General features: G+C 37.2%; 2 protein-coding genes across 2 annotated transcripts in view; one reads left to right on the plus strand and one right to left on the minus strand.

The window, feature by feature from the left end:
* Positions 1 to 7,313: 7,313 nt before the first annotated feature.
* abraa (actin binding Rho activating protein a) lies at positions 7,314 to 10,834 on the plus strand. The gene is made up of 2 exons (XM_063472918.1): positions 7,314 to 7,946; positions 10,397 to 10,834. Exons 1-2 carry the CDS (start codon positions 7,314 to 7,316, stop codon positions 10,832 to 10,834), a joined length of 1,071 nt encoding a protein of 356 aa, XP_063328988.1.
* Positions 10,835 to 16,350: 5,516 nt separating this feature from the next.
* rims4 (regulating synaptic membrane exocytosis 4) overlaps positions 16,351 to 26,850 on the minus strand; it is a 51,108-nt gene continuing 40,608 nt past the window's right edge. The window contains exon 6 of the mRNA XM_063473723.1: positions 16,351 to 23,497. Coding sequence (XP_063329793.1) covers positions 23,279 to 23,497 — 219 coding nt within the window. The 3' untranslated portion in view covers positions 16,351 to 23,278. The remainder of the gene's footprint in view (positions 23,498 to 26,850) is intronic.

Consider the following 26,850-nt stretch of genomic DNA (forward strand, 5'->3'; position numbering starts at 1 on the left):
GAGGCATATTCATAGACGGATCCACAGATCTCTGCAGGCTAGGCAACGACACCCTGACTCATATTAGTGATTGGTATAAATCCTTGGACCTAATGTCAGGCTCTACAGGCTAGTGCAGTGGGTCCTAGGTTCCTTCTGGACCACCACAATGCCCAGTCTCATGTGACCAGAGTATGCAGGCAGTTCCTAGAGGATGAAGGAATAAATACCATTGACTGGCCCTCACTTGACTTATCCACTAGAACACCTCTAGAAAATTATTTTGCGATCCATCCAGTGCTGTTGTGCAGGAGCTCAGGGTTGCCCTGGTCTGGATCTGGGAATTAATCCCCTAGAAAACCATCCATTGTCTTATTAGGAGCGTGCCCCAATGTTGTCAGACATGCATACAAGCATGTGGGTTTCATACAAACTACTGAGTACCATTGTAAGTTGCTATAATAACATTTTGCCAAATTGGACTAGCCTGCCACATCATTAGAATAGAATAGCCTTTATTGTCATTGTACAGGGTACAACGAAATTGGAGTGCCACTCCCTTGGTGCAAAATGCAATAATAAATATAAATGTAAAATATAAAAAGTACAATAAAACAATCGTAAGTACTCAAACAATAGTAAGTACGATATATACAGGATAGCAGCATTAATATAATGACAGTATGAATAGCAGCATAATATAATGGCAGTGACAGTATGGTATAGCTAAGCAGGTTCAATTGTTTTTGTCCTTATTTACTACGGTGATAGCTCTGGGAAAAAAGCTATCCCTGAATCTGTTTGTCCTGGTTTTATGTGACCTGTACCGTCGGCCTGACGGTAATAGTTCAAACAGTTGATTGCTGGGGTGAGAGTAGTCCTTGATGATATTGCCAGCTCTGCTGAGGTACCGAGAGTTTGCAATGACCTCCAGGCTGGGCAGAGAGCAGCCAGTGATCTTCTGGGCTGTGTTGATGACCCTCTGCAGTACTTTCCTGTCTGCAGCTGAGCACCCTGCATACCATGTTGTTATACCATACGTTAGGATGCTCTCTATGGTGGCTCTGTAGAATGTCACCAGCAGCCTCTCCTCCAGGTTGTTCCTCCTGAGCACTCTCAGAAAGTGGAGACGCTGCTGGGCCTTTTTAACCACCGGTATTTGCAGTCCAGGAGAGATCGTCAGAGATCTGCACACCCAGAAACCTCATGGAGTGTACCCTCTCCACACAGTTCCCGTGAATGTAAAGTGGGGCCGGGTCTGCTCTGCCCTTCCTGAAGTCCAAGATAAGTTCGTTAGTTTTCGTGGTGTTCAGTTGGAGGTTGTTAACTGAACACCACTCAGTCAGTCTGTTGACCTCATCTCTGTAGTCCGACTCATCCCCCCTTGAGATGAGTCCAACCACGGTGGTGTCATCCGCGAACTTTATGATGGTGTTTGAGAGATGGGTAGGGGAGCAGTCGGATGTGTAGAGCGTAAACAGGAGGGGACTCAGAACACATCCTTGTGGAGACCCGGTGCTGAGTGTGATGGTGCTGGACAGGTGGGGGCCGAGTCTGACAGACTGTGGTCTATTTGTCAGGAAGTCCTTGATCCAGAGGCAGATGGGGGTGGAGAGTCCCAGGTGAGACAGTTTCTGGACCAGGATCTCCGGGATGATATGATTGAATGCTGAGCTAAAGTCCAGAAAGAGCATTCTCACATAGCTTCCTCGGTGCTCCAGGTGACTCAGCGCAGTGTGGAGCGCTATGGTGATAGCGTCCTCGGTGGATCGATTTGTCCTGTAGGCAAATTGGTGGGGGTCCAGAGTGGGAGGCAGACCGGCCCTGATGTGCTGACAGACCAGTCTCTCAAAGCACTTCATCACTACAGGCGTAAGTGCAACAGGCCTGTAGTCATTTGGGCTGACCACAGCTGTCTTCTTGGCAATGGGGATGATGGTGGAGGTTTTGAGACAGGGCGGGACGGTGTTTAATGACAAGGAAAGGTTGAAGATTTTAGTGAAGACTCCGGTCAGTTCGTCAGCACATGCTCTGAGAACCTTTCCATGTATTCCATCAGGACCTGCCGCCTTCCTGGGATTCACTGACCTTAGAACACACCTCACTTGATGCTCCCTAAGTGTTAGTGTGCCAGTGCTGGGGGCGGGTGGAAGTGGTGTGACAGCTGAGGGCCTGGTCGTCTCAAAGCGGGCGAAGAAACGGTTTAGATCCTCAGCGAGGCATCAGTCCTAGATGTCGCCTGGTTATTGCTTCTGTAGTTGGTAATGTGATTGATCCCCTGCCACATTTTCCTGGGGTCGTTGTCAGCAAAGTGATCTTCAATCCTCCTCCTATAGGCAGCTTTAGCTTTCCTGATGCCTCTACTCAGGTCTGCCCTGGCCGCCCTATATGCAGCCCTGTCCCCTGACTTGAAGGCAGTGTTGCGGCTTTTTAGGAGGATTGCACTTCGCTATTCATCCAGGGTTTTTGATTTGGAAACACCCTGACCCTTTTGTTGACGGTGACATTGTCAACACAGTTCCTGATGTACGAGAGTACAGTGTCCGTGTACTCCTGGAGGTTGTGGCTGGAGAATAAATCCCATTTAGTTGTTGAGAAGCAGTCCTGCAGTTGAGAGAGGGCTCCTTCAGGCCAGGTTTTTATTGTCTTTGTCTGGGGCTTTGTTTTTCTCAGCAGGGGGGTGTCGGTGGGGGTGAGGGACATGCAGAGGTGGTCAGATCCAGCCAGGTGGGGGAGGGGTGTCGCTCTGAAAGCATGCCTGATGTTTGAATAGACATGGTCCAAAGTGTGTTCTCCTCCCGTAGCAAAGTCCACAAACTGGACAAATTTAGGAAGCACAGTCTTTAGGCACGCTTTGTTAAAGTCGCCGGTGACAATAAAACATCCCTGATGTTTTATTAGATGTAAATCAAATATTATAAAAATGTTATTTTAAATTAAATACAATGTAAAACATCAGAAAATAGTTCACACAACAAAACTGAGAGATGGTATTTCTTCATAAAATAATGAGGGGAATGGCTACAAAAGATGACCTCAGTTTATTGAGGTTATCTTATTGTTTTTGTAATAAAACAATTGACATGTGTCCTGCAGTTATAGTTGAAGCTGAAGAATTTCACAATTGAGTTAAGAAGTCTAGAATACATCTGGCAGATGTTGAATAAAACAAAACACAGTACTCTGAAACAGCAGCTGCTTAGTACGTGCTTTATTATCTGAGACGACACAGTGCTGAGAGTAAGTTTCAACAAAACTAGTTGAAAGTCATTAAGTTGGCATTAGTAATAATTTGGATCTAATTTCCAACAGTGAAAGCAATGAAATGACATCCTGAAATGCAGCGTGACTGCAGGTTGTTGAGCGCTTTTATGTTACTGCTGCTGACTGTAACCAGTGAACCAGCTGAAGGGTCTCCAGGGTTTTTTATTTTTTTTTATTTTCAGACTGTTAATGACTTAAAAAGCAGAATTACTATTTATGCTTTGGTTTGGTTTGGTTAGATGAAGAGAAAAAGCACAACATCACACTTAAAGTTATCACTGATAAACTGCTTATATGAATTAATATGATGAAATGATTACACAAGGAAAGGCTGTGCACTGAGAGATTGCTGAGAGATCACAAACGTATGTGCCTTTCAACATGGAGACTTTGAATGTGCCTCCTAACGCCTCTCTCTTCGTAACTCTTTTAACCTTTTCAGAACATTTTGCCAATTACTTCAGTTCACTTAGTATCTAAAGACTTTAATTTATGCAAATTCCAAAGAGTTACACCTTTAATGTTTGTGTTGCTTTTTTCCATGCATTCCACAGCGTGTTATTCACTCCTGTAAAATGATAGCTTATCACAATGTGTATGAACAGAGAGGCCTGACAATGTGAGATAAGGGGAGATATGGGTCAAAATACAAAACTTTTAGGACCAAAAACTTTTGCTATGTTTTATAATCAAAAACAGCTCAGTCAAAATGCTTAAATCAAATGTGAACCTCTTCAGTAAAGAAGTTCCAGACAAATCTCTTTCTCTCTCTATATATATATATTTAAATATATATACACACATATATATATAAAGTACATCTCACAAGTACAGAGTTTAGTGAGCCAAAAGCATACGCTCATCCACTGAACCTGCTCTGAGTCTCACATGCAGAAACACAAAAAGTTTTTCCCACAGTGCTCAACAAAGTACATCACATTATAATTCTGTGACTCATGGTTCACAAACAGCATAAAAATCTTTTCCTCTAATTAAGTCATGTATAAATATGTGACTCATTACACCCAGCTCTCAAACCTTTTTCATTTCTTTCTAGTGCCAGGCACGTCTATTTCTGTGCAAGCCTGCCGTGTACAACATACGGTGGGAGTGTGCGCATGAAGCAGCTGTTAGAATGAGGATGAGAACCTTAAATGCCTGCACACACACAAACACACACACAGACACAAACATGCACACCAGTAACCGGAGCTGGTGACAGCTTGGCCCCTCATTTGGCTATTTTAGTCGACAGACACTCAGAAGCTTTGTTTGGCTGTGTATCAGATACAGAAATATTTTAGCAGGACTGAATTAATTTTGATTTTCATAAATGCATGATGAACATCATATGCAAAAATTTTTATTAATTATTTGGTTTATCAATTAAATTGAAGAGTCGATTTAATTGTTCATAGCTTTTTTTTCAAGAAAATTTATTTTGGAGTCATGTAAATTTTAAAGCAAGGTAACAGAAGTTCATGCATAAATATTTCTTTTAGGGCCCTCAGTAGATTACAGGCACATATATAAAAGCAGAAAGAACTACTGTTAGATAGATAGAAAAGAAATATTATATACTACAACTTTTAATTTCTATTTTGCACATAATTCTCAATTTTACATTTTCCTTTACAATGCACTTCAATAGTTACTGTTTATTTGCGGCATATGCACGATAGTTAAGGATCTGCATTTCTATTACTACTGTTTTGAATGTACCAAATATTTAAAAATGATATACTTAGTTTTATTTATTTTAGATTCTGCAATTTCTCTACTTATTATGACTGTGTGACACCTGTTTCCTTAACTAGGACCGACAAAATCATTCTTATTACATGTATACATATAAAAAAACAAATACATAAATAATAAATTAATTAATAAAAAAAAATGTTGCTGGACGCTTAAAGTCATTCTGGTGCATCATATGGAATTTAACATATACTCAACAACAGGCATTAGATAAATAAATTGAAAAAGTGAAAGACTGCAAGCTTGCACTTGAGCAAATCATTTCATGTCATTCTGTGGAATGATGCGTGCTCCTCGTTATGATTTCTTTAATCATAAAAGGTATCTGATATTGTACAACAGATCAATGGGACAGCAGTGCAGAGGCTTCAGAACTTGTCTTTGAATGCTCTAATTTTAAAGATTTCTTCAACTTCTACATAGCAAACAATGATGGTTGATAGACTTTTTTTTTTTTCAAAATGATAAACAAATATGATTTATAACAGCATTTACACTGCTTCTTGGGTGTAACTGTCCATTTAAAGTGACAAATCACATTAGAACCCCTCTTCCTTTGTACTCCAAACCCAAACAGTGAAAAGCATGAAAGTGCAACAGCAAAGCACAGACTCTTGCATGCACGATGCCTTCTTTCTGCATGTGGCTGCTGAGTTTTACACCGGCTGGTTGTTGAATTTATGCGCAAGGAATTTAATTCCACAAGTGGCAATGCATACCTGCACCTGTAAAATGAAATTATTTGCTCACATTTTTCTTTTTTCTTGTGACACTCTTGACATAAGTATATTTCCATATGTCTACATTCATTCTATGCTGTGTAAATACAATATAGGTATTGGGTTGCTAATAAACGTAAAAACTCAACTTTCGGTGAATTTACATTTTCTTGGGAAACACTAACTTTGCCAGGTACAATCAGACACAGATTTTGGATGATTCTCTCACTTACTGAAATTGTTTACAGTAGTATGCACATTTAAGGCACTTCAAATTTTTATCATGTAACATTTAAATCTGAACTCAGTACACCCAGCAAGATGACTCCAATAAACTATCCCGAGCAACAGGGACAGAGGTGAGAACAAGGAGTCCTGTTGATGATGTGGCTTTGGAAGAGTCTTGGTCTCAACATCACGGTGCCACTCTGGGATTACATGAACAGACAGAAAACACTGAATCAGATTTAAACCTATAGAAGCCCAGAAGTAGTGAAAAGTTCTCTGAGATGCCTGGAATAACCTATTTGCCACAGACCTTAATTAAAATGTAAGCAAGTATACAGAAGATAAAATGGACTGAAGTGTCTTCTCTTTTTAATTTACAAATTGATAAGTTTAAACTTTTCACAGAATCCTCACTTCAGTGTCTAAAGTGTTTGTGCCTTATTAGAATCATAACACATCCACTCACATATTCACAGACTCAGAGACTGAAATAGTTACCCACACATGCACAGACACGCAGACGATCACGCCTATTGCTTCGTATTTACGTGAGCCACCACAAGTGATCTAAGCATATGTTGTCATCTAATAAATTTAGGTAGCATTTGAATGAAAACATGCCTATATATAAACAATAAACTCAGGCACATATATGTGGGGTCACCTATGTATTACTGGCTGACTCAGACCAAAGGCCTGTTTGTGTTGTGCAAGTATTTGTGTGTGATGACAGAAACCACAGAGACACTAAAAAAGAACTGGACACCTGTTCTCTGGATAGCACTGGGAGAAATTCCACTCCGCAGTCACAGCGCATGTTTGTGTGTGTGTGTGTGTGTGTGTGTGTGTGTGTTAGAAACAAGTATGGTGACACCGTACTTTTCCTGTCTCACGTGGACCAGATGCCCATCACTTCGTTTATGACCCTTCCCTATTTAAAGGCCAGTATGGAGCCAGAGGGGCTTCAGCAGGGGATTAAAGTTAAAGTCCTTGCACTCTTCACACCAGCAGCTCACCCACTGACCAACTTATCTGGAAGGGTCTGGATATTTCCGTAAAGATCCATCGTGGCTATAAAGACTGAGGAACACTGATAATCATTTGGAAAGATTCACTTTACAAGTGTGAAGTCTTTAAGATTTGAGCTGAAACCTTAGGAAGCTGAATCCATTAAGATTCACTTCAGCCTTTTTTAAACCTTAAGTTAACTCGCTAGAATTTTCACGTGACGAAATCCAATTTTTTTTTTCAAGACTTTTTGGCATCTTAAACCAATTGACCAAAACTGAAGCTAGAAATAACGACATCACCTGCAAGAGTAGATTATTATACGGGCAATAAAAGTGAATACGTTGGAAATCCACCATGAGTAGCAGTGGGATCACTACAGTTTCATCCCGGGATCCACAGGCTTTCAAACGGACTGTAAAGAAGATAAAATGTGCCGCTATGGTGGCCAATTTGGCTAAAAGTTGGCAGGGATGGGCTAAAGAACATGCTGGCAAGCAAGAAGCCATGCCAAGTGGCTGGATGCCTTCATCTGTGGAGGAGGAAGATAAAAAAGAACGCAACCATGTTGTTAAACTTACAGTTACCCCACGTGTAATCTTAGCAGATCCCAGTGACAATAGTGAGAATAAGATCAGAACCTGCTCTGTAAACAAGACCGTTCAGCCAAAACGCAGCGAGTGCAGCAGCAGCGATATAGTTAATGCCATTCGTGGCAAGATGGAGTCAGGTCCTGAGGAGACCAAGCCATTCATGGGCAACGAATCACCAACACGGCGGCGGCAGATGAGGGCACTACAAAGTGGAGAAGGAGGCGGGAGGATACAGGACAGGAAACTAAAGCTCCAGGAGAAGAAGTTGGGGTCAAGAAGCAGCAGCGTGGACACAGACGACAGCGGGTTGGGAGAGGAAAGCGGGCTCAGCGACAACAATGAATCTAAAAACGAAAATGGCGAGCCCCAGTCCAAAAAGCAGACCAACAGGCCAAAGGTAGAGTGGCTAATAACAAAGATCTTTAACGATACGTTTAAACAATATCAATATAGTCTTAAAAAAATTGTTAGAAATGTATTCAGGCTTAAAGGTAGATCAATCAACATTTTGATCACATTGACAAATCCATAGAGATTTATCCAAAATTTTAGGTTTTTCTTTAACCCTTAAAGCATTCTTCTTCTCACTATTTTGGTTTTAAAAAATTCAAGTGTTGTTTCATCTTTCAATCATTTTTAAAAAAATATTTATAGCATAGTTTACAGGAGGAGGAATAAGTGCAACTGCAAAATACCAAACTAAAAGAAAAGTAATTGTTGGACTAGCGTGACCTCAAACACATTAACATGAATGATAACATAAGTCAGAGACAATTGGATATTTACATAATGTCTAACCACAACATCTTTATAAGAGGTTTCTTCAAAATATCTTTAGATACACTTGCATTAGATTTAACTGTCATGTTTCCCTGTAACCAACACTGATATTGTTATTTACAAAATTTCAAATAATAAGTCAAATAAAAGAGAAAAAAAGCTATTCAGGGATACTTTTTCTTAGTTATTATTATAAAATGTAGAAAGACACGTGAAAGCACACTGATAGCAGAAAAGCTCCACAACTCTTTATTTTAGAGGTTATTTGTAACTGTCACTGAGTGTTTTGGTAATGACAGCCTTACAAAAGAGGCGGAGTATTTTGCAGAGTTTTTGACAAGTCGGCTTTTTACAACTATATTAAATGTCCCCCAGTCAAAGACACAAAGGAGAATAAATTCCCCTAAAATAGAACAAGTCACACAGTGTGAATAAACAAGATTAAGCAGAAGTGCCTTTGATGTCACCTGAAGAAATCCAACTCCCTCATGGACACCAAACATCATAACAGTTACATAACTGCAATACTGAAATCTCTCCCATAAAAGGCAAAGGCTTTTCAGTGGCCCTCTAGACATGTTGAAGGGGTCGCCAGAGAGCAAGTCCAGCTCATAAAACACATGCTGGAATGCAATGCAGTGGAATATATGTAAATAAATATAGTTACACCCTGACCTTCAGGTGGAACAGTCAGCGAGAGGAAAACAGGGTGAAGGGAGAGAGGTCAATGAAGGACATGAATTCGAGGTAATATGAGACACTGAGAGAGACAGTGCAATTATAATCAAAATATGAAGAAAAATGGTATCTGAAATTATTTTTGTTTTATTGCTGTGTATTTTTGCTTTGTGTTGTTCAAAAATCCAGTTAAAGCATCAAAGGTGTGCATTATCAAGTTAAACGAGACTTAAGGAATACAGAGAAAAAAGTAAAAAGGTAACACTGCTATTCATAAATCTTTTATCTGCTAGTAAAAAGGAGAAGAGCTGCTAAAATAATGTAGAACTGTTGAAAATGGCTGTGTGTGCCGACAGCAAACAACACCTATCAAATTAAACCAGTTTACATGACCCATGATTTGTCTGCAAACATATATTAGCATAAAAAGTAACAATAGTAGTAGCACTTTAGTAATAAATGCTAACTAACTTCAGCATATCAGGCCTTAAATGAAACTGAAGTAGCCTATCAAAGAAACTAAATTCAGAAAATATTATATGCATGCATTATTGAATTTCACCGACGCTGCAATTTAAAAGCTCATGGTTTAAATATTTCCCTCTAAAATAAACGCGAGTTAAAGTATGCCATTTGCAGCTAATGAAAAAAAAATTGTAAATAAGTGTTTACCACTGCTCAAATCCATGCCAACACTGTTTGATTAGCATAGAGTAAAAACAAATGTTACAAATTCAGATCAGTTCAATTCACAACATGTTAAAGTCTAAGGTGAGACATTAATAGAAAGAAAAATAAGGAATAGCAGCATTATCATTTTGAAAGTTCACAGAGTTTTGTGGAAGGTCCCTCCGTGACAGATTTCAAGATTTCATAGATCAAATACCAAAGAGATCTGATGACACTCTTCCGAAGGTCTGGAAAGCTAAGACACATACCAGGGGAATCGGGGTGGAGTGGGGAGCTGTGGGGGTGGAAAAAGTTTTTCTGAAAAAAATATACTAAAGAAAGATTAGGACACCCTCTCCTTTGGTTTATATAAGGTTCTCATTTCCAAGTACTCATTTATTTACATCCATGCTTCTTTATTTGTACATGTACAGTCTGACTGTATTTATTGACAGACTAGGGATCAATTTCACCAACTAAAAAATAGTTTTTAAAAGGACTAAGGGTTAATAACTCTACAGATTCCTATAGTGATGAAATCCACTGCAGGCTTTTCTTTTGCTTTAAGCTCACCCAGCGCTAAATGAACAATACACAAATGTTTTGACGACCTATGTACTCCTCTTTAATAAATTTCAAATGACATGTGTTGCTTTGCGCTTTTGTTTCCTTGAAAAGGTTTCAATGGATTTTTCAATTTTGATGTTAACCTTTCTACAGATTAAAATTGCCACCACGGGTGACATCAGAAGTCGCTGGCAACAGTGGTCCGAACACCACATTGAAGGCCAGAAGCTCAATCCCTTCAGTGAGGAATTTGACTATGAGTATGCTATGGCCCAGCGCCTCCGCAAGGGTGACTCTGGCTATGGACGACCCAAAGAAGGCTCCAAGACAGCAGAGAGGGGAGACAGGGCCCAGAAACACATCTACAGGGAGATGGAGGAGATGGTCTGGATTATAAGAGACATGGGCTTCAAGAATAAAGAGGGTAGAACAATCATAACTTTTGGCCGTCTCTTCGACCGCTACGTGAAAATCTCGGACAAAGTGGTGGGCATTCTGCTTCGCTGCCGCAAACACAAGATGCTGGACTTTGAGGGGGAGATGCTGTGGAAGGGGCGGGATGATGATGTCATTATTACGCTAAAGGATTGAAAAAATATTATGCGTATGCAAACGTACCTATAAATCTCATACATCAGAGCTCCAATAGAAACGACTACTCATGCTGAGCATGCAATGTCATGTACGTAAGGAAAATGTAGTATCTTTATAATGTTTCGAAATTAAACATGCATACATATCTAATGTTTCACACACAGACACAGACACACACACTAGAGTCATTAGTTCTTCTCATATACCTGACAGATTATGGGGTGAAGGGAAGCTATCTTTAGCTTGCAAACCATGCTCAACTTGCTAACTATGCTACATGCTAGAAGCCTTAAGAATCCATCACAATGTCAGTCATGGTGGAAGGCTTTACTGAGTCTCCAACTAAAGCAACAAGGACTTTGAGTTAATTTCATCTCATAATTCATGACAGAATTGACAAGGGAAGTCCATGTTTGTTTAGCTAATTTTGCTAAAAACATGCAAGCAGTGGTAGCAACTTACTAGTCTTGTTTATTGTTTGTTTGTTTTCTTAAATAGTTAAAAAGTACTTTAATGAGACCAATGTCTGTGTTTCCTTAGTTTGTTTTTGTTTGTTTTGTTTTTCGTCTTCTTTGGAATGACAGTTTAAGACTAAGTAGTTAAATTAAGCTAAACTAACATTTACTTTTAGGTAGGAATATGTGACATCTTTAGAAATAGAAATAATGGATATAAATGTACATTACACCTCAGTTTTCAACTAAAGTACTTAAAAGCACACTACACCAGTCTTTCTTACAGGACTACAACCATCCGTTTACTCTGGACCATGCTCACTTTCTAAGATTTAATCTCCAGTAAAATGTTTGGTCAAGATGGCTTTCTTATTTGGTTGACATACACAACAAAAATTAATTGCAAAATAATGTGATTTTATTTAGACAAGGGAAAATGTGAATGTGAATAATGTGAATGAGTTTGAAAAACTCATATAAACGCATATTAAGTGTGTGTAAGGCGAGATTCTTTTGAAGTAAATCGTTTTAGAGCAAACATTTAGCAACATTAAATGTTAAAATGATCTCATATTAAAATAAAATGAAAGAGGTGCTTTAAATGTCAAATGTTTGCTTCTTTCAAAGTGAAAGCGTGGGTGTTCTTACAGAAGGGCGAATTTATATATGTATTACAAAAACTGTAAACATTTGTATAATGTGCACAGTTTTTTAGTTAGTTTTTAGTTAATTAGTTTATTTTCAGTATTGTTGTGGTCAGAGTGGTGACACATGCTATGTGGAAGTAAACAAAGAATAAAAATTAAATGCTGCTTTTGTTTTTCTATATATAAACTCAAACTGTGATGCATACTACACTTATTTCAGTTTGTTTACTGACTGTGGTGTTGCATTAGGTCACTCTAGCTGACAAGGCTAGTATGTCATTGTTGAGTTGTGTGTTGTATGTTGTATGTTTCTGACAAAAACCTTTTTGCTTGTGTGAAAACAACAGTCTGCAGAGCATAAACATTTAAGATAAAAGATATATGTTTTACATCAAACTAAAATAATATTTAAAAAAAGAAATAAACCCAGGCAAACTGGCTAACTGCACTTGAACATCAAATGCAATATCCTACGTGATCACCTCAACCCAAGGAGAGAAATTAAATGTTGCATTTAAAGTGGTTATGTTGCGCACAACAGCGCTTTTATATGTGCATTTACCTTCTATAATTTTATAAGGAACTGAATAATTATTTAACATTTAGAAGTTATTTATAAAAAAAATTTGTTCTTGTAAGTAAGAACTTGAATGTCTACGTGTTGAAGAGTTATCTAAGGTATCTAAATGAACTTTTATTATCACTTAGTCAGACATACACATTGCATGCACAATCACCAGTCAAAACTGATAATAACTTATCAAAAAGGTTACTTACTTTCTCTTGGGAAACATTTTGGGGTTTTGCAATACAAAACAGACACATTCTCTTGCATCAGACTTTCAGAGTGAAATAAAATGACACACGCTTTTTGGTACCAAACCAAACAGGCTAGTCACCACAGCAGCCTTAATACTGAATACAAACTGGAGGCCAGATGATATTTTCTTTTTAGGATGTTGTTAATATACAGAAAGTTGTATGGCATCAAATGCTACAGATGTACTTATACTATAGACTACCACTGTTACACAGGAAAATAAATTAATAAAACATGACAATACTTGACAGGCTTATAAGTTTGTGTCAGTATTGATATATACGACATATGTGAGTTTATAACTGCTACAAAAGTTACAAAAGTTCCTTTTGTAAAAGTTCATGGCAAAGCCCACACTTGCTGATTTTGTAGTGAGACAATTTTAAGCCCCTCTGGACTTTGGTTTTGAAGTGCTCACTTTATAATTATTTGTTCATAGCCTTGTCTTGATTGAAAAATACTTATCTGGTCTTTAAGTCTGACATCATTAGCCGTGTCTGGGCCCAAACTCCGCTGCAGGTCCATAAGCCAAACGATCACTGAGAGTTAAGTGTCTAAATTCTTTCATCTGTAATAAAATGATCAGTGTGGCTGCTCTACTAGGTGTAACAATTAAGTTAAACATCCAGGCATCCATGAAAACAGAATTTATTAAACTGAACGCAGTTAGAAGTTAGCAAGGAGTTAGCTCGCTAGTTTCCATCTAAATATAATATAGCCTGTCCTGACAGAGAGGTTTCTGAAACAAATTAAGACATACAGCTCTGCTATCACTTCCGACATAAATGAAGACAGGAAAGTAAACAGCAGTGGCGTTCGTAGGGTTACTTTAGTTTGGCTAGCTGATATATAATGATGTGGTACGTGATCGCTAGTGACACAGCTATGTTAGCATAATATAAACAGTGAAGGTGGAGGATGAACGCTAACTTCTTTCCACTCGGGTCGCATAGGGTCAAAAAAGTCGGATTTGATGCGCTTTCGCCTGCAGTGTGAACGTATCTTACCAGTGAATACACTCATTTAACTTATATCCATTAAATAGGTTTTATAAGTCTGTGCACGTAGACTGAACTTTATATTACTTCCAAATCACAACTATTTAATAACAAAGGTTGATAAAAAAAACAACAACACATATTTCATATTTACTGTAAAAATATAGTCTATATTTTTTGCTCTGAAAGAGAGAGCCTTAGTTTACCATTTGCAAAACAATCACTATTTGCTTACTTTATTTATAGTTTACAGTCTTTTCCCAACATACCTTGGTCAATATGAGGCAGGAAAGGATATCCCATGGAAGACAGAAAAGCAGAAATGAGGTAGTAAAAAAGAGAATTTGGGGCATTTAAACCAAAATTACTTACAAAAACCAAAAAGTTAATGGAAGCAAAAAGTAACACAAGGAGACAAATCGAAATTAATTTTTTCTTAATTTTGATCGAGAAGCAGTCCCTGAAACTGTCACATTACACAACAGTGATGTGATAGTAGGTGCCAGAGTAAGTCGAAGGAGCGTCTTGTTCAACGGCCAGTTCCTTCCTGTACAGAATCAATGTTTTACTCATGTGAAACATGCTGTTTTTGTTTGGATCTGTAATTTCCCGCATGGACAGAATGATTTATGTCTCAATTTACATTTGCACCATCAGAGGCCCCCCTGCTGGTTCATCCCATTTTAGTGTGTGAGTTTAATTTCCTGTCTTTGCGTATGCAAGTCACACTTACTGTACACTTGCATGCACGTACGTGTGTCTGTGTCTTTTTCTTTCTGTCACTCTGCGCATGTGCATGCAAGTCATGCCTTTGCGTGTGTGTGCGCGGGTGCCTGCCTAGAATGACCTGCCTTCCTGTCACGCAACTGCTTTATGTGTGCATTACAGAGAGAGAGAGAGACAGCAAGAGAGAGAAAAAAGGAAAGAGAGACATTAATATAAGCTGATCAGTTTGTTCACCAGGGAGTCTGGACATCTGCCAGGGACAGGGAACGACAGGGAAAATAGTGATAGAGGAAATACAACGAGAGCAAAAGACATAATGAAAGAGTAAAAAAGGAAACAAGTTAGAAAATAGAGTAGATGTAAGTAAAAGATGAGAACTAGAGAAAAAGAGAGTATTCCTTATATGGAGAGACAGACAGACTAAAGCTTCAGACTTGGTCATCCTTAGCGACTCTCTCTAGCAAAATGAATCCTTCCTCCCTTCTGTTTTATCTCCAACTCATTCTCATCTCATTCTCTTCGTCCACATTTTACTTATTTTTTTTCTTCTCTTGTGTCTTTCTCTGTATTTCTGTTTTCCCTTCTCAAGTCTTCACAGAAAATCTTCCCAGGAGCTTTAGTTGATGATCAGTCTGCAGCGATGATAACAGAGCACCAATAATTCCTAACACACACACACACACCTACACACACACACACACACACACACACGCACACGTTGCATTTACAGGTAGAGGTACATCGTCACCACCACCCCCAAAAAATACATAAAAAAATAAATAAATAAATAAATACATTGCATTCCTGATGTAGCACATATGATACAAATTTAAAGTCAAATATACAAATTAATTTTTTTTTCATCAGATGGTTCACTAAACACTTAATTTTTTTTAAAGAAATCTGAATTTTCTGGCAATTATTTTATGGATCAGGCTTTAAGGGAAGTAAAAGCATGGAAACCTACATGAGGCCCTAACCTTCAAAATAAAATGAAGTGTTTTCGAAGAGGGACAGGAGCAAAATCACACAGGCAGAGAGGCAGTCAGAAGGAAACAAGAACTTGCAGTTACTAAAAATCTAAGCATTAATGTCACCCAGCACAGAGAAAGATAACTAATAACTAATAATAAAATCATATACATTGACAATAACCAACACCACCAAGTTCAAGGTCACTGTGGATTTATGTTGCATGAAATAGTTATCAATAAAGTCATGATGAATGGCTAAAAGGGCTCCACAAAGGCACAGAAACAACAGGTGAAATAATGATTACTGATGACGAATGATGCAGATTACTTATCAAATGACATATAGGTTACAATTAAGTGCTTAGTCTGTGACCTCGAAGTGTCTTTTGTTGTAAAGGTGTAGTCCTCTGTCCATCCAAACCAGACTCTCACCCTTATGTAGCTTGTCAGTGTTATGTTGTTTATGGGCTAACTGTGCCCCCTTTTGAAAAATAAAAATTAAATTATAATTAAAAAGTACTTCTTAGCTGGTATGACAAGTATGTGTCTGATTGTCTCCCTTTGAGTGGATGTGACATTCCTTTTCCAGGATTTTGATGTATTTGTTTTTTCTTTCTAGCAAGGATGATGTACATTAATAAACATTGCAGTAAATGTCCCAGAGTTAGCCATAGGCTTGTTTTCTTCTGTAGCGCTTGGCCAGATCTTAAAAGGCTGTTTAAAAATAAAGCAATATAATATCGACATGTACAAATAATCAATAAGCAATGTTTTGTAAGCATAGAACGTGTTTCTGCTGCTTTTTATATGACCACCTTAAATTAAACAAATAGATAAAAAAAAACAGATAAAGCATTTAATGATGGAGTTAAACTATTTTATTGACAGCTGGAATAGAATAACAATACACCAAATTGTGCATTTACTCAACAATATAACAGTTTCCCAAAGAATCTGCAAATATATGTGTTTTAAATGACAGCGCAGTGACTAAAACTAAAGTTACAACATTTTGTCACTCTTCTGATAACATTCAGGACTTCAAGTCAGTAAAACATGAGCAACAAATGGAAAGCAATGCATATGGACTTTTGCAGCTTTTTTGTACTTTAATGCTAACGATTGTTAATGCTATTCTACTGGAATAAAGTAAATCTAAAAAAAATGCAATATACCTACAAATCAGTATTTCAAATATTTAAAAGGATTGACAATTCTTAAAATATGGCGTTTAAACAGATACCTGGTAAAATACCTTACTGTTACTGCTGTTAATGTTCTAGTAGCAAAAATTGCAAGTGCAACAATAAAGACAATGAAGAAAGAAAAAGGATAGTTTTATTTATCTAATGAAAGTGTAGCTGACAAAAACAATTTTTTCCCTGGATAAATGCTCATCACTAAGGAAAACTTTTCCAGTAACATTGCTTCCAGACGTTGCCCATATTAAATGTCCCTGAAAACATAAGAAGGCCTGTAAAACTGTCTTATACGACGCATCTTAAAACCAAAACATCGCCTTCCCTTATTATGTTAGGGGTCTTGGGAATATGTATGGTTTGGACAATTCTCATATGCCTTTAGAAGAAATCACCACATGATTTAAAGAATAGAATTTAAGGCTGTGAATTTTTTAATATGATGGCTTTGTATCACTGAGGAAATAAAAAAACATGTTTGCAAAACAGTGAGTTAAGACTTGTGTAGAACTGAATGACTGAGATATAATCTAGAAAGATGAGCACTAAATCTACATCAAACAGTCATAAAATAAAAACGGCAACAACAAAACAGAACAAAAAAAAGAAAAGAAAAAAAACGAAGTTATGATTTCTCATGGCACTTTGATTCTCACTTGGTTCACCCAACTGTGTAATGTATTAAGTCATGGTAATATGAAATGCTTTGAACGCGATAATCTACCAGATGGTGTGTGAGGGAAAACATTTATGAGGGTTAGTTTTGGGCTGTGAGGCAGTTGGGGGCTCTAAGAAGGAAAAAAATAAAGCTTGTGGATCGCTGTCTCTGCAGCACAGCAGACTGGAGGAGATGTGCTGCTTTTGGGATCCACCAGCCACTGTTTCATAATAGCCACAGAGGAGCAGCCTCTTCCCTTTCATCCACCCACTCATCCACCTCTTCCCTGTGAGAGAACATAATTTGATATGTCGAGAAACATACACACTGTCACGCTAAAGAAAACGATTCAAGGAGTGCTTGCTTGCTTTCTAATGAGTAAAATCTCATGTACTTCAGAGGGGAAAGATATGGCTGATTTTAGCAGATAACAGAATTTTTTTTTCTTTTCTTCTTCTTCTTCTTCAAAGGTAAATCTTTCCAGTTTCACTTTTAGGTTGATCTGCAAAAACAGACACAGACTTAACCCATTGTACACCAAGGTTAGCTCAGTGTTTTATTGACTACTACATGAAAAAGTAGTTCTCCAGTTTACACATATTGAAGCTATTTGCTGACATTTAAACACGAAAACTACATAATCTCTGTCAAAATGGGGCAAAGCATTAATTATCTTTTGGCCTATTTTAATTTACAATTTAAGTAAGAGATATTTGTCATTATTCAGGATGTTTTGTTTACCTCAAAATTTTGGAGGATTCCCCTGAGGTCATAAACCCTAGGCATATACTTTTTATCACTACAACTTGGTGTTGGCCTAAAAGACTTTTGGCATAGTGGTCATTTATCGCTGACACGGCACACTTAACCACACCAGACTAGCATTCTGTGCTGAGTCTTTAGAAAGTATGCATTTTTCTGACAGTCCAAAATATCCCCAAATGAATTGTATTATTGAATGTACTTAAAATTCAGTGCCACAAGCTGTGCTTGTACATTATATCATCACTAATCTTATCAGCTGCTTAGCAGCAGAAAGTCTGGCCTGCGAGGAAGCATAATATTCTTTTTTTTTTAAGAATTTGTTTTCAACTGTCTCAACATATCTGCTCTTGATTGATTTATTTTTAAAGTTAATATAAATAAAGACCGAAGGAGCACATATCTCATCTTAATATACTACTGTTTGCTATAACCAGGTGAATGGCAGTTTATAATGTGTAAAAGCCAGCCGCAGCCAAAGGAGCAGGTACGTAAAAATTACACCCTGAAAAATATGAGCAAAAACACACAAGCAGCTTAATATGTGTAACAAAATTGTTCCCCTACAGTTTTTTATTTCTTGGGCATTGGTCCCAAATGGCACCATGTATACAATTAAGTACCGCTAACGTATAAAAAGTAAGGTCTGGTTTTGCAGAATTACAACCTTAACAGTGTAAAAGGACCTCGGCAAGACAGGATTAGTGGGGGCTTTTTGTTTTGTTTAAACACCTCATTTGAAACATAAAAGTAAAACGAGGTGCATCCAAACATCAACAGATAAACAACAGCATAATTTTAAGTTTAGAGAATATGTTTTGATAAGAAATGGGTCAAAATGTTTGAATCTATCCTGTAAAATATGTTTTTATTGTTTTATTATTATTAGTTTTTTGCTCAATTTATTCATTTGTTCAGTATATCAGAAATTCATTAAGAACATATGCAAAGATTTCTATTTCCATAGATGACACTAAAGTTGTTTTAAATAATGGATTGAAATGTTTTTTTCTCTCTTTTTTTGCGCTGCATTGATCACTTAGTGTGCCAATTCTCATTCCTTAGCCCTGGCAAAAATGTGTATTGTGTATTTAAGGCCTCTACTTACATTACAATTGATAGAAGTACACAATTAACATCCAAGTGGCAGACACAATCAAAACATGGAGGAATGCAAAAACATACATTTTTGGTCCTGAACATGTCAACAATAACATTAACAGACTTCATCAGGTCAATCATTTGCCTTCAAAGTTACACAGTGTCACAGACTAACTCAAAGTGATGAACACGAAGCATTGCATGAGAAAATTTACACAATGATTATTAACAAACAGTTACTCTTAATCCTGGTAAGAAGGGTGGCATATAAACTGTCTCTCTCAGACACTTACAGAATTATTATTATTACTATTATTATTATTGATATTATTTGAATAATAAATCATACCCCAAATTCACACAAATGACTGCATCTGTAGACATCATAAAAACCCCATCATTTCCTGCATGCATCGCACACTACTGCTGTCATGTTTCTCCACTGGAGAGAGGAAATGTTGGGAAACTTGTTTAAAGTTTAATATGGTACAGTTAACAATTGTCTCTTTGATAAATGCTTTATAAACATCTGTTCCCTTATGTTGCACAGGGAGCGGCTGCAGGTTAGAGATAGAGAGGTGGGAAACTTCAGTGATGTTTTTTTACATCACTCCTGGCTGCCATTAGATAAATCTAGATCATTTGGATGCATGTATCCTGCTTATGGCTTGGTGAACAACTGAATCCCAGTTTTGTAAAACTCGCTTTCATTGAATCAAAACTGGGAAAACAACCCATTACCCATCAAATATCTAATCTAATCTAATCTCTGTTTTGGCACAAAAAGCACTAATACAAACACATTCCTTGAGTGAAAGTAAGGGGAGTTCATTATTTTATATCTAATTATATATTAATTTTATATATTTGTATATATGTATGTATGGTACATACAGAGTTCTAACACTTTTTACAGATATAAGACACTACATGACAGTTTTGTTGAAAAAACATTGAAAAAAATAAAATGACATTTTTCTGGAAGTGATTTTCAGTTTCTGCATTCAGTGTCATTTGTCTGTGCATGCGACAAATGGACACGTTAAGACATTTTTTTCAAAGTAAAAGTTTGGAATTGCACATTTAAAAAAAAATTCCCTTTATGCCTCATGATGATTTCAATTGTTTTGTTTTCAATGATGAATCTTACCACAGCGAAAATCACTACTTACTCATGTCATTTTTCTGTCAAGTAACAGACAAATACAGTGAGTGGATGCTTTCTGATTATTGCTTTACAGAATTTTGTTAAACAGTTTGGAACTAAATACAGCATTAATATCCCTGCAACACTGCTACTGGCAAAAGAGAGGCAATTTTAGAGGCCCCCTTTTTAGAGTAAAATTGCTCCAAATTAGGTGATTTGATTAAATTAATAGCACATTTAATAAAAATTTGGTTCTGAAATTTTCATTTAAAGTAAAAAGAAAACCCAATAAATTAATTAATGAAATAAACTGGCTTAAAATCTTCTTATTAGAATGTTTTATTAATTTAGAAAAAAAAAAAACAATTAGTCACCTTCATCATTATCTAAATACATTTGCTACATATTTTGACCCCCACTATCGTTGGGTCTTAACCCAATGTACTGTATTTACTAGTCTTCCTGCTGTGTAGCATATAACTCATGCTTAGTCTTATCAAGTTGTTTGTTAATTAGAAGTTTAAATTAGTCATGCGAATGCTACCAGCTAATGCTACAATCTTACAGTAACTAACAAGGATATCACTTCCCTCCTTCAGAGCTTTGACATTAACCACCTCAGCCATTATAAGTTAACTTTGGCTCACTCCAGAAGACACTAACAATATTTACACATAAAAAGACATTAAGAATCATAAAGTGCCCAAATGAAATACATATGCTTTTGCGTTTCAATAAACTATGAATTTCTCTACAGTGTGCACATTGTGTTCCCTTTAATTCCACCTATTTTTGTGTCCTTTTCTGAAGTCCACAAAACCTGACGTCAGTCCACACAGATCCTTTGTTTGGATGATGCAAAGTACATTTCATGCTTCCTTCCTCTCTTTCCTTTTTTCCTCTGTACTGAGTGGTAGCATGGCTAATCACCAGGTGCCTTGACGTTCTGTGGATTAGGACTGTAATTTAGAATAAAGGGGGTGATTCTCTGCACAGCCTGAATGTTGCTGTCAGATGTTATAAGTGGTTGTTTTTGTGCCTCCCTCATAATGGCACATGCCGCAAGGTAATTGAAGAAAAGGAAGAAGAAGACACTTGCTGGTAAAAATTGGCACAGTATAAACTGTTATTAGACAACTGTTAGCCAATGCTTTAAAAATAGCGGGGAGGAATCTATTTCTACAGTATTAGCTAAAAAGAAACTACGCTTAAACTGGGATGTACAGCAATGTGTTAAGTCAGTGACGTCAGATTGCTATTGCATTAGCTTGTTGTTTGTCAGTGCTACAGCTCAGATACAAAACTACCTCCTGTATTCCATGTGAATGTGGAATGTGAAAACTATATTAAACTAAATAAGAGTAAAACACCTTCAACATGAGCCCATTAAACCCTGGTTGTTTCCTGCCAGGTGTATGTAGATGGTGTCCTCATAAAGGTTAACATAATTTAATCATGCTAAGCTCATGCATTTATGGTTATTTGGTTTGAATACTAATTCTAATCTAATACGATATAATGCATGCATAAAATCCAATTTAGTGTGGTTGTGAAATTATCAAACTAGCATTTTCATAAAGATATTCAAGAGGAAGGAGTCAAATGTTTTCACATATCACACCGCCTGAAGTGATTCAGGTTGGTGGACTTTGATTACATCTGGTGCCATACTCTGGAAATCTCTAATTGAACATAATTGGTGTGCTGTTGATTCAAGAAACACCCAGCTATTTTTTTTTTAAACCCAAAGGATACATGTTTTTATGTGCTTGATTCCAAACACAACAGTAACTGATGTGATTGAAAAGCACCTTCCAAAAATGGTGGCAAAACAATCTGCAAAATCAGCTAATACCAAGATTCATTGCAATTTAAAAAGTGTACATGCTTTGGGGTTATAATGAGACACGGTTTTTTAGAACTCATAATGTGGTAGTTCTTCTTCTAAGCCATATAAATTCACTCTTTGACCACTTTATACCTTGTATTCCAGGTAAATGTAGTTAACAGGAGAGAAAGCCAGGACTAGCCCTGACCCACAAAATCAGGTCCAAATCTTCATCCTTCCAGTAGATGATGGGGGTTTCATTCATATTTCTACCTCTCAGATTCTCTACATTTTACCAAATAAAGTGAACAATGATGGGCCAAACGTGTGACACAAGAAATGTAATACAGGTCAAGTGCTAAAAACCAGGTAATGTCTTGGTCAGTTACAACACTTAACTTTATATATTCTTTGAAAGCCTCTCAAGTTGCTATGCACACATTCATTCGCCATCAATGCTCCCTCAAAATGAGATGGTGGTTTGTCAAACAATTTGAGGACAGTCTCACTTTCTCCTAGGACTCGTGGGTAGACAATAACACTCAGAAGCTGCCCAGCCCCTTAATGAAGACACAGAAAGACAACAAGCAGTCCTGGAATGGGGAATTGAATGTAGGCTGTAAAGAAGGGCTGTAGCTGAAGCGAAGCTGAGCCTGGAGTCTATCGTGGTCCCAATAGGATGTAATCAATGTCGGCAACCAAACCCTTCTTTGAAGTATCCTCATTAAGAAGGTTTTTGTTTTTTCTTTATAGAGCTCTGAAGAGAAAAAAAAATTCCTTCAAGTCTGAGGGGCGGTCGGTTGCAACAACAAAAGAAATGTACTTCCCATGAGTCTCGGGAAATAGTCTGATACAATATCAAAGAATTATAACACATTTCCAATGAGAACCAGCATGACCAACTGGTTTGTAAATTGATTTCCAAATTAGGGAAGTGATTCATTCCCCAGTGTAGCTGGGCCTGTCAAAGTAGCCTTGAGTGAGATACTTTACATCTACCTGCTCCAGGGACAGCACTGCCTGGCTGACCCAGGTGCAGCAATGCAGGGTTTACAAAATCTCTGTACTTGGTTGAAGCAATGAAAACTTAGCCGCAACATCAAAACTATACATTTCTGCGTGAGTCTTATGATCGCTCACAACAGGGCCCAATGGTGCTCTCCAATGACATCTGGGATGAATGGCGGATGAGTGGTGCCATTGTTGGATCCACCATGGAGGAGGTAGGGAAAAGCTTGTACCAGCCGATAACCATTGTGCTGAGGTCCAGCTCCTCCAGTAGGATTCGAGCTACACCCATGAAGCATTTGCGGTCCATCCGTCCATAGTTGCCCCAAACAATAACCTGTGGAAGAGAGTCGTAAGATACAAGTTAGAAGGTAAGACTCTAAAATATACTAAAATATATTCCTATAATAAAAACCAGAATGTTTATTTCCTGCATTTGTAATTACATATAGACTCAGGAAAGGATAGAATGCATGTTTACAGAGCCTACTGCAAGACTGAAAACAAAACAAAGGAATAATGTTAATGAGTTGCCTCAATGATCTGTACTAAACCCATCAGTCTTGATAGTTATTCTCTCTGGTACAGCAGCAGAGAGAAGAGTTAGGTGTCAATAAAACTAAATAAAGAGGTGCTGTGCACGAGAGGGAGGGATGATGGTAGTGTTTGGAATCCTGTGTGTGTTTGTACTTTTGTTGTCCTCTGTCTCCTGACATCCTGATAACATCAGGACTCTTCTCAGACCACCCAGCAGCTTGTCAAGGAGTGGACAAAATAATCAATATCCTTCAGCAAATGTGTCCACTAATGTTTTGGTCTTGTGTGTCTGTACATCCCAGCACACTGATTTCCTTGGTATATGTTAGTGTGTGTCTGCAAGTGATTTCCACAGAGACTCAAAGGTCAAATCTGTTTCAACCTAGTCTTCTGCTTTTCAAAGAAGGATAATCTATTTCTTTTTCTGATTTTTCTTCAAAAAAGATCTTAACCTTAACCTCTACAAATTAGGAGAGAGACATTGGTAATGGGAGAAGTGAGAGTTAAAACAGCAGAAACTAGTTGTTTGTTAGCTATGGAGGATGACATCTGCAGTGTCCAAGATCCAAAGTTTGCACTCCCTAGGAATAAGAGAAATGCTCGGAGAATAAGGCACGTTGCTTTACCCAGAATCAGTGCTAGATCTCACTAATGTTTCTGGGCCCGAATGGGAGCAAATCCCTCCAGTGGGAAGCTTTCTTAGGCAGCGTAAACAGAAGATTAATACCCATTATTTTGGAATAACCACTAAGTTTAATGACTGTTTGAGGGTAGTGTCAGAAGAGATTAGGTTAAGACAGGCTGAATTTGAACACTGATGCCAGGTAGACGTTGATCTATAAGCAATGGCACTGGACAGAATTACCTCACCTTGTTAAGTAAGTGTATGTTATAATAAATATTTACATGTCTGTGGTCTAGCGTATAAAAGTCACATATAACCTAGTGAGATTATTCCAAATAGCCAGCATGTCATTTTCCAATCCGCTGACAGTTTGACAGCAGAACCTCCCCCTAGTTTGAAGAGACAGCTTAATAATAAATGATTGAAAAGAGTCAGATAAAAGACACATACTGGAAACATACACAAAGTAAACCCTGGATCTGTTTTTAATAATAATCCAAGAAAGAAGGAAATAACTGTAGTATAAATTTAGGAATTCAGTAACAGCTGCCACTGATTTTTGTTGTTTTGTTGTTTATTGACACCGAGTAAAACATAATCTGCCTTTAACGACTTCATTTCAGATTCCAAAATGCTTGTTGTGTTGCATCCTCTGCTTCCGGTTGTATTCTGTTATTTTACTTTGTGCCTTGTTGTGAACATTAGTTTATCGTGGCTTTCTGTGCTGTGCATCACCTCATTGTTTCCCTTTTACATTACTCTCTTGAGTCTATTCCCCCTCAGCCTTCTTGCTTGTAATAACCTCATGTTTCTGAGTCTCCCTGGTTGTTTTCTCCTCCTGACTCCCTCTTTTCTTGAGCTCATTGCTTTCAATTTTTTTCACCATGTTGGACTCATCTACCTCACTGTGCAGTGTTTTATATTAGTATCACTGTAAATAAATAAAGCACAATTTCATTCTGTCACCCACGCAGGCCCTTGGTGTTCACTTCAAGTTATTTTTGGCAGTGTGACAAATGAAGTCTCATTTTAGTTAATTAACAAATCATTATAAAGTGATCATGCAGGGTGGTACTCTATTTAACAACTTTTATGCCCACCCCCTAACCATGAATTTGGTGAATCATTACACATTTTGTCGTCATGCGCCATATAAAATCTTAATTTACGCCTTATAGCCTTGCCTCATTTATAAAATGTTCAGAACGGGGACAAAAGAAACCTCCATGAATTTGTTTTTTTATGATGTCAAAATAAAAGTTGACAAACAGCTGTTAGTTAGATTTCGCACTTGAAAGGCTGGAAAAATAGTCAAGCTGAGAGTTGGTTTTGGGCACAAGTAGTAAGTTTCTCAGTGACTTTTCAGTGTAGACTTAAGCAGCTTTTCGCTTTGCTAGATCAGTAAGTGACAAATTGAAAAGTGCTGCTGATTTCAGCGATTTTCATTATCCAGTGTGAATGAGTTTGATGAAACTCGAAGGACAGCGACATGACAGCAGATAATTAAGAGGGAGGCGTTTAGTGGCTAATTACACAGTGACGGGAGCAGCAGAGCAGCCAGAGCAAGAGCTCTCTCCACTGAACACTATACTATTTCTACCTGCTGATTACTGATGGGAAAAAAATACATAAAAGGGTAATATTCTGGCAGCTGGGACACCAGAAAAAAATGCTCTAAAATAACAGAAATGTATCATTGCATTAACTTACATCAACTTTCTGTAATTAAAATGTAGTTTTTAGCTTTAAGTTACATGAGCTCTTTTGTATTTTTTGTCTGTTTTATGTTAAATAGTGGTATTTACTTGTAAAAACAGTTACCTAATAATATAGCCAAACACTGCTATAATATAAATAACCAGGCCAAAAATGACAGAATATTATTGTTATTAGTTGGAATTCTTTTCAAAATCTTGTACATTTAATCCCTATTTAATGTTAGGAAAAAGATATACCATGCATAAATAAAATTGAAAACACTTATATAAAAGTGGATTTATCATAACAACAATGGCCTGGTTTTTACATGTAATTTTACATACATGTATAACTCTTGAATATTTAGTAAATCTGTGCTCCCACAAATACTTATAATAGATTTGACTTTTTAAAAAGGTATTTTTGACAGATTTTTTTATGCTAGATGCATTTTCTGATGAAACCCCAAAAGGATTTGTGTCTTACCTTTTTAAAAAAATTTCAGAAAGTGTTATTACATGTAAATGATACTGTTAATTACCATTTAATTAACAATCCTATCATGTAAGAAGAGTGTACTGGATATTAATGGATATTACATTACAGAATGATGAAACTGTGAACTCTGAAACACCTATGACATATTTAATTCCTGTTCAATATTCAATTCTGTTTACAAATAGACCTTTACAAAAAAAAAACAATTGCTCTTCTTTCAACATTTTTGATGACAAAACATGAAATTATGTGTTACATTTTAGACAAATGAAAGTGCTCTGTGCCAAATAGTTTTTAGGGAACCACGCAACCAAAACAAAACAAAAAATAAA

Source organism: Pelmatolapia mariae, linkage group LG5 (genome assembly GCF_036321145.2).
Source record: "Pelmatolapia mariae isolate MD_Pm_ZW linkage group LG5, Pm_UMD_F_2, whole genome shotgun sequence".
Lineage (NCBI taxonomy): Eukaryota > Metazoa > Chordata > Actinopteri > Cichliformes > Cichlidae > Pelmatolapia > Pelmatolapia mariae.

What these genes read in the sequence shown, in the direction of transcription:
- abraa (XM_063472918.1), top strand. Translation starts at nt 7,314, where the DNA reads ATGAGTAGCAGTGGGATCACTACAGTTTCATCCCGGGATCCACAGGCT. An exon ending in AGCAGACCAACAGGCCAAAG is followed by an intron (nt 7,947 to 10,396) that starts GTAGAGTGGCTA and finishes ACCTTTCTACAG; the next exon opens with ATTAAAATTGCCACCACGGG.